The sequence below is a fragment of the Mustela putorius genome, unplaced genomic scaffold, assembly GCF_011764305.1.
Source record: "Mustela putorius furo isolate JIRA1106 unplaced genomic scaffold, ASM1176430v1.1 tig00000056_pilon_pilon_pilon, whole genome shotgun sequence".
Taxonomy (NCBI): Eukaryota; Metazoa; Chordata; class Mammalia; order Carnivora; family Mustelidae; genus Mustela; species Mustela putorius.
The window spans coordinates 3,440,880-3,449,490 of NW_025421263.1; the positions used below are offsets into that span (position 1 = coordinate 3,440,880).

Genomic DNA, 8,611 nt, shown 5'->3' on the forward strand with positions numbered 1-8,611 from the left:
ACCCTGGAGATCTTAAGCCTTCACTCCTTTTCTCCCTTCAAACAATGAGGGTGATCCAATGACAAGCAGACTGGTCCTTTCTGATCCTCTGCTCGTAACCCAAGTGGCTGCCCTTGTCACTAACAGGACTCCTACGGTCCTTGTCAGCTTCATTTCTCTCCACAGCCCCTGAACAGCCTCTGGTCTAGTCAAGCAGAACCTTCCTCCCCTGAGTGCTCTTCCTTGTCCCCCAGACACGCTTTGGGGATGCCCTAAATTCCACTTCCTCCAGGAAGCCTTTAGGGTTAGGCACCTCTAGTAGATCCACTGTCCACTGAACACTGTCACCACAATGCATGGTCACTGGTGATTTATTACTTGTCTTACCCTGAATACCCCCATATGACACAGCATGCCCTCAATCAACATAGAGTTGAACTTTGAACAATGTGGGGGCTAGGGGCACCAGTCCCCCATATAGTAAAAAATGTGGATATAACTTTTGATTCCCTAAGGCTTATCTACTAATAGCCTGTTGTGGACTAGAAGCCTTCCCAATAGCATAAGAAGTTGATCAACACATACTGTGTATGTGATGTGTATTATTACTGTATTCTTATAATAAAGTCAGCTAGAGACAAGAAAATGTTACTAAGAAAATCATAAGGCAAATGCATTTACAGTACCACACTGCCAATAATCCATGTACACGTGGACCTGTTGTTCAAGGGTCAACTGTATCTGAAAACTGCCTCCCTCCCAGCACCAGCCCTCCTCATTTCTCACCTCAGCTGCTGCCTCCAAATGGGTCTACCCACTTTCAACTCTTCCCTCACAAAAACCCGTCTGTTAGAAAAATCTTGCTAAAATGCTTGGCAAAACTGGAAGTGTGAACTCAAACTACTGGTGTCCCTGATACATATGTGAGGGAGGTACAGGTATGTCAGACTTGGAGGGCCATGTTTAGTGATATGGAATCCATGTCACTGGGCAAGCGCAGAGCTTCCATGACTGGAGGGGGAGGAAGGGGTTGTGTCAGGCCTACTCTAAGGCAGAGAAGAATTTGGGGTAGAGGTGGGTCCTCTGGGGTAAACAGAGGTTGCAAAGGAGGCCTCAGACAAGAGGAAACTGATGAATCCACTCTGCCTGCTTTCTTGCATCCCAACTTTGAGGAATCAGGAGCAGACATGGTGTAGCTGGCTTGCTCTTGTGACGCCACAGGGGTTCTAGCTGGGGAGGAGGAGGGTTTTACTTGTCACAAAGGGCTAACACTGGGAGCTGGGCAGCCTAGAGTCTGGATCATGAGGTTTTATGTTCATTACTCACTCACATATTTGTCGAATAAACATCTCCTGAAGCTCTGCCTTTTGCCAGGCTCTGTGCTGGGTCCTGGAAATACAGTAGCCAGCAAAGCAGATCAAGTGCTTGCTCTGCTGGAGTCCAAGGGGATGGAGGTTCTCAGAAAAACAAGTACACAAAGAAATATGCTTCAGGGGGTGATAAGGATGTTGAATGAACATTAAACAGGGTAACGTTTCAAGTCAGGGTGCTGTCATACACAGGGTGCTCCGTAAATTCTTATGGGGTTGGGGTGCTCAGTAACCATATCTATTTCTCCTTTATTATCTGCAGCTCTTACAAAGTCTGTTTTAAACTAGCACTTCTCAAACTTTGATGTGCAGTCAGCCAGGGGTTCAGTTAGCACACAGATTTTAAGCCTGCAGTTTTGGGGTGGGGGACTGAGACTCCATTTCTAATTGGCTCCCAAGTGACACCTTGGCCCTGGGTCCCTGGACCACAAGGCTCTGCCATGAGGGGTTAAGGGAAAAGCTGCTGAGTTCCCCCTAGGGAAGAATTAACAGGGGACCATGCCTCCTGAGGGCAGCAGGCAAGGTAGCAATGGCAGCCTTAAGGGAACAGCAAGAATCAGCCACAGAACTGACTCTGCCAGTCTTCTGTCCTTCCCAGCTTGCAGACTTCTTCGTCCATAACCTGCTGTGAATGATCTGATCTGGTTCACAGGAGAGTGAAACCAGCAAGTCAGCCAGGGAGTTCCCTTACAGCTTCCCTATTTTAGAGAATAGATCCCCAATACATAATGTGTTACAAGATTTGTCATAATCCAGCTCTCTCTGCCTACAAGGATTCATGAGCCCTGGATTTCTGCCAGGATCATAAAGAATATCCACTCCTACCCCTACCTTTCTCCATGCTCACCTCCCAGCCCCCACCAATTTTTTTCACCTCCAAGTAATTTCATATTCCTGTTTCCTCCATGGAGAATTCTCATTTCCCCTCATGGCCACATGGAATCTCATCCATTCTCCAAGGCCCTGCTCCCAAAAGCCATGCCATCCCTCCCTCCCCCATCAGCCTTCCCACCCTCCCTGTCAGAAGCAGTTCCTTGCTTCCTAGAAAGCCTACAAAACTTCACTCCAACCTCTTATGGGGACAGTAATCTCTTCCTACCTTCTATGAGTTATTTTATCCTTGTTATACTTTCTTCCCAGGATGCGAGCTCCGGGGGAAAGGTCTACCTCTAACTGCTTCCCCTTTACCCATGCACAGTTCCTGGTATGTGATCACGGCCTAAGAAGAGTCCATAAATGAAATATAGTAATGACTTGGATTTGAAAACACCGAAGGGTTCGGGGGAGGGCAGGATGCGAGGAGAGGAAAGTGCTAGCCCAGAGCTTCTCTAAACCTTGAACATCAGCACCTCCTGGTAACTAGTCAGACTTGCAAATAAATGATCAGCCACTATCCCTGATATCAAGAATTAGAAACCCGGGGCATAGCCCAACTATCTGCGTTTTAACAAGACTTCCGAGTGATTATGATGAACGCTGAAGTTTGAGAACCTCTGAGAACCACAAAGTCAAGCCTAATGTACACCCAGCACCCTTCAGCTGTTGTCTTCCAATGCCCACGGCCTTCGCCTGGGCCCTGGGGCTTCTGTCAGGGAGAGGGTGGACAGAGGGGCAGCCAGTACGGAGGACAGGGAACGGATAGGGAGGAGTCCAACAAGGGTCCTTCTGGAGGAGACAAGTGGCAGCGGGGGGACGAAGTTGGAAGAAGGAGGGGTAAGGAAGAAGAAAGGGGAGAAGAGGGAGAAAGGGGAGAAAGGGAAAGAGGGCCATGGAGAGGGGTTCGACTCCCATGGGGTGGGGTAGGGTGAGGCGAAGCAATGAGCACCTTCCAGAAAGGTCATCCGCCCCTCCATCCCGCGCCCGGGCGAAGGACTCGGAGACCTGTCCGCGCGGCCACCCAACCCCCGCGTGATCCTCGGGACTCTAGCCCCGTGTCCCCAGACTGCGGCCCGCGCCCCATACCTGCTCGTGCTGCGGAGGCGCCTCCAGCACCGGCGCCGCCTTGCGCACCGCGGCCCCCGCGGCCATACCTCAGCCGCGGCGTCCGCCCCCGGCCGCGCAGTCCCTCGCTCCGCGCGGGCGGGGGAGGGTCTCCCGGAGTCCGCTGGGGGCGCTCTGCCTGGCGAGCGCGGGGGGCGAGCGGTGCGTACGGCGGCCCCGCCCCGGGCCCTGCGGCAGCGTGCGCAGACGGCCTCCGGGAGCGCCGCCCCTCGGGCCGGTGTCCGCGCCCCCGCCGCCCGCAGAGGCGCGGGCTCGGGATCCTCCTTCCTGCCACGGCCCGGGGGATCCTTCAGGGATCTTTCCCTCTGTGGCCCGGCAGTCGTCGGCCACCGTGGCTCTCATCGCGTGCGGCGCCTGGCTCCTGCCGGCGGTTTTGTCACCAGGTGGCAGGGCTGGACACCGAGCTCAGAAGTAAGGTGGGAAGAGATGTGGGGAGGACGGAGAGTGAGAAGTGCAGAGGAGAGAGAGGGAGCGAAGGGACGATTTCTCCCGGCTCTTTCCTTCAGAAGCCTTTATCTCAAGACGGGAGTTCAGGCGACTCTCCAAAACCTGGGAGGCTGAACTTCTGTTGCATCTCCGGTTGCGTTTCTGTTCCTGGGCCCATCGGCCCTTCTTCCCTGTTAGCTGCAGTTTTAATTATCTGGACAGGTCCCTGTTGAAGTCACCCTTGCCTCCTCCAAAGATGACAAAGGAGAGAAACTCAGCTGTGGGGAGAGAAGGAAGACCCTCTGGGCCTTTGTGCTGCTCTGCCCCTGCACTTCCTGGTGGGAAATTATCCACAATTTGCCTCCGTCTCCTCCACCTTCAGGGGGCATTCTCCTTCCCCTCAGCTGTAGACCTAATATGGATTTATGGCTGGGAACAAGCTGGAACATTGGGGGAAGCTGTTAGGAACGCATTGGTAGAGCAAGAGACAAAAAGGGATTATGTTAGTAGATAGACTGACTTACAAAATATGGCTGGCTCCTTTCCAGTTTGTGGTGGCTCACAGTTTCCAAGAGCTACAAGGAGCTACCAGTGGAGGCTTACCAACAGGTGGATACAGCTCTGCCCTTGTAGAACTTCTAGTCTAGCATGGCGTGGAGACAAACATCCAGGACGACTACCTGGTAAGTTAGTAAGTGGTAAGTGCTTCCTCCTCCAAGTGCTTGACCCGTGTCAACTCCTTCAGTTGTCACAAGGCCTCCAGGTAGGTGGTGTTATCTCCATTTTACAGGAGAACATTGAATCACAGAGAGGTGCAGAAATCTGCCCAAGTTTCAAAGCTAGTAAGTGGTGCAGTGGGAATTTGTATTTTGGCTTCAGGGGTGGGCAAGAGGGCTCAACTATGGCTCAAGCCAGAAAGCTGTTGCTATAGTTCAGTTAAAGACAGCATAGCATATGTAAGTATGTGTAGGGTTGGGGTGGAGTGGAGATGGAGAGATGTTGATAGAGTCAAGAGATCTAGGTGATAAAATCTGTAAGACTTACTGATGGCTTCCAGGCTTGTGGCTCCAGCAGCCTGGAATTTGGGCAGGGGTGCTGAGAGCAGGAATATTGAAAGAGCAGTGTATTTCTGGGAACAAAGATAAGGAATTCATTTGGACGTTTTGCCTCCCTTCCTAGCTCTTGGCCTATTTTCCTGTGGCAAAGACCTTTTTTTTCTCCCCAGTCCCTGATGTCCTCAAATTCATCTGGGTTCATCTAAATCAACTACCTCCGCACCCCGCCTCCGCTGGTTGGTTGGAAATAGAATTTCCCTATCCTATAGGGATAATGGCTCATTATCATTATATAAGTTCTGATTCTGGGGTATGAGATTCTCTTCTTTGGTTGAATGACACCAGAAACATCTACAGGTTTCACTGGAGACACATGTGAGCCCACAGGGAGTCATCTTCCTTCTGATTTCAGCTCAACAGTCATCAGGGAATAAAACTCAAAAAGTCAATTTCTTCCCCACCGGTAGTGATGGACTTGCTCTGGTCTACTGTATCATATCTGGTTCTCTTTCATGACTCATTTCCAGATATGGAACTAATACCTTGTTTCCCAGAGGGTAACGGCTGCTTTCTGGAGGGGTTCAGCCAACCAGAGTTCATTTCTTCACAAATTTGTTTCCTAAATCAAATACTTGGCAACTGACAGTCGTAAATCCTGGAATAGATCAACAGCCTTCCTCTCACTTAGCACTAATATCTTCAGCATATTAGCCATAGCTCATGCATTCCCCGTTCTGTCTTGATGAAGAGCCCTGAAGTGATTGTAGTGATGTAATGAAAGAAATGAGCTAATGCCATAAAGGTGTTTGAAAAACAAGGTGGATTCAAGAATAGCTAGAAAATTAAGTATGCTATTTGGTGCAGGAATAGTGAGATAGAACCATGGAGCGACCAGAAAGCCCTCCAAATAGACACATGGATCTACGGGAAACTAGTTTTAGGGCAGGAGTGATAAATCAGCAGGGATACATAGACTATTTAGCAATTAGCTTGCCATGCCAAGACAAAACAGGTGGTTTAACAGGCAAAACTTGTAGAAGACAATTTAAAAGAATAGTTTTATTATCTCAAGATGTGAAGAATATATTAAACAAAACTCAAAAAGAACAAATCATAATGGGAAAGATTAGTAAAACTATCTATGTTAAGATATTAAACTTCTATACGATAAAGAGTTGACATTAAAAAGATTCAAACCAGGATGCCTGGGTGGCTCAGTCAGTTAAAGCCTCTGCCTTTGGCTCAGGTCATGATCCTGGGGTCCTGGGATCAAGCCCCACATCAGGGTCCTTGCTCAGTGGAGTCTATTTCTCCCTCTGCCTGCTGCTCCCCCTGCTTGTGCTCACTCTCGCTCTCTTTCTCTGACAGAAAAAAAAAAAAAGAAAAAAAAAGATGAAATCTATTAAGAAAAAAAATAAAGCAAGCCAAGGACCAAGAGAATGTATTTGCTTACATCTAGCTGTCAAAGAATTAGTGCTTGAAAAAAATAGAACTGTAAAAACATTAATTTTTAAAATGTATAAATCAGGGGCCCCTGAGTGGCTCAGTGGGTTAAAACCTCTGCCTTCAGCTCAGGTCATGATTCCAGAGTCCTGGGATATAGCCCCACATCGGGCTCTCTGCTCAGCAGGGAGCCTGCTTCCCGCCCCCCCCCACCTGCCTCTCTATCTACTTGTGATCTTTGTCAAATAAATAAATAAAATCTTTAAAAGTGTAAATCAGTAGAATGTGGGCAAGGGATAGAATCCAATTTTAAGAAATAAAATCATGAGACATTTTGTAATTTTAAGGGAATTAATTACTGCGTTTATGTATATGTGAATTACTCTAGAATTCACTTTACAGGAATGCCTTGTGTATGTTAAATTACTTATTACAAAGTGACTGCCTTCAGCCTTCCTATCCACTTCTGACCAGCAATCATTAACTTTTCCTTTCTGCTGTCCTTCTCTGGACAACTCAATTGCTCTGGACTGAGGGTGCCACCTGATGGTTAGATCTTATGGAAGTCCTCTCTGTTGTCTTACAAATAGTCTTTTCCAAGTAACTTTCTTTTTCAATTTACTCCTTTCCTCTTTTCTCAAGTGTTTTTCATATTTACAGATAAAATACATATATCTGATCCTTAGCCTCATAGCTAGAAAGTGTGATTTTGAACGTCTTTGACCAGGTGTGGTAAAGGGGGTGGCAATAGTAGGGTCAGTCTAGAGGTGTCAGATTAAAACCATCCACGCGATGTGAGTATCCAAGAGAGCTTGTCTGGTCTCAGAAATCAGTGTGAAAGTGGCACCAAACCTTCTGCGCTTCGGTGAACCTTTGGGGGCCCCTTCGGGGTCAGGGGCAGACTGGGTTATAAATGAGGGTAATCATGTTTGAAAAGGAGAGGGGCATGGAAGTTAGGTCCTACCATCGCTGATGAAGTGGCTGCATAGAAATACTCTGGCTAACTTTTTCTGTCATCCTCCACCCGCTAACACCCCTGGGTGCTAGGTTAGCCTTCAGGTGCAGACACTGGTCTCTTAGAATTGGGGAGATCCTGCAAGCTGGTCTGATTCCCACCTGTGGGGGGGTTCCTAACTACAGTCCGTGTTCCCTGGCCTCTCAGCCTCACTGAATAGACATTTTCATCCTCCGTTTACTAAATGTGCCTGTGCTTAAACACTACTCCTCAAGACAAATGAAGGATCCTCAATTTTATTATTTCATTCTTAAAAAAAAAAGATCTATTTATCTATTTATTTGAGAGAGTATACATGTGCATGTGCACACAAGTGGGGGGAGGGGCAAAGGGAGAGAAAAGGAAAATCCCAACCAAACTCCCCACTGGGTGGGGAACCCGAGGTGGGCTCATCTCACCACCCATGAGATCATGACCTGAGCTGAAATCATGAGCTGGACGCCTAACTGATTGAGCCACCCAGGTGCCCCGTTTATCTCATTCTTTAGTTATTAGTATTGTAGTATAATTGCCCTCTACTGTTTTTTTTGGCTAAAATGTACAGAGAGTACCTACATTATGATTACAGGGAGTTTTGTGAGCTGGCGTGTGGCCCTCATCACCATTTATAACATTGCATTCTGCCTTTCAAACCACAGACTTCCAAATGCACATTTGGAACACAATCCGTTTGTGAGTTGGGAACCCTCTGTATTAATGTCTGCTGGCCCAGGGCAGCCCCACAACCAAAAGACATGTGGTTTAAGGTTCCTGTAACAGCCGGTTCATTTAAATAATGTCTGCTGGAGTTCAGTTCAGGTTCTCAGGTTTCTGGTTAATTTGGAAGAGGGGCGGCGGCAGAGTCCCAGTGTTCAGACAGCATGTGTGGGGCGCCCCACTCCCTGTAGAGGGATGACACATTCCTGCTTTTCGTGATTTACCCATAGGTTTCAGGATTGAGCCTCTTCTGAGGGCAAGCTTTTAAGTTCTGTTGAACAATTGATCTTGAAAAAGAACTGCTTTTAAAAACCAACTCTGCTTTCCAGGTTGGAAGTTCAGCTAGGGTCATTCTCATTTACTGAGTACAGGGGCTCTCTCAGTAGGAGGGAAAACCACATATGAGTCCTTGATGGGGCTCCTTGCCCTCCCCTCTCCTTGTTTTCCTTTCCTGGTGTCTCCTTTAAGATGTCTCCTCTTCAGTAAGTAAGAAGCCAGACAAGCAAGCCAGTCTTTACCGTCCTAACTATAAAAAAAAAAAAGGTTAACATTTATGAAATGCCCACAGTGTGCCAGGCCCTGGGCTAAGCACACTATGTATCTGGTGTCATTTCCTCTTCAGAATG

The 8,611-nt window shown here is 48.0% G+C and overlaps 1 protein-coding gene across 2 annotated transcripts in view; it reads right to left on the bottom strand.

Moving 5' to 3' along the window:
- The window catches only part of RNF175 (ring finger protein 175), a 44,318-nt gene extending 40,810 nt beyond the window's left edge, over positions 1–3,508 (bottom strand). Inside the window, exon 1 of one of the 2 annotated variants that reach the window (XM_004772001.3) lies at positions 3,312–3,508. In XM_004772001.3, coding sequence (XP_004772058.1) covers positions 3,312–3,377 — 66 coding nt within the window. In that variant the 5' untranslated portion in view covers positions 3,378–3,508. Of the gene's footprint in view, positions 1–1,309; positions 1,587–3,311 lie in introns of those variants that run through there. The other variant, XM_045083439.1, reaches the window with a different exon arrangement.
- Positions 3,509–8,611: the final 5,103 nt, after the last annotated feature.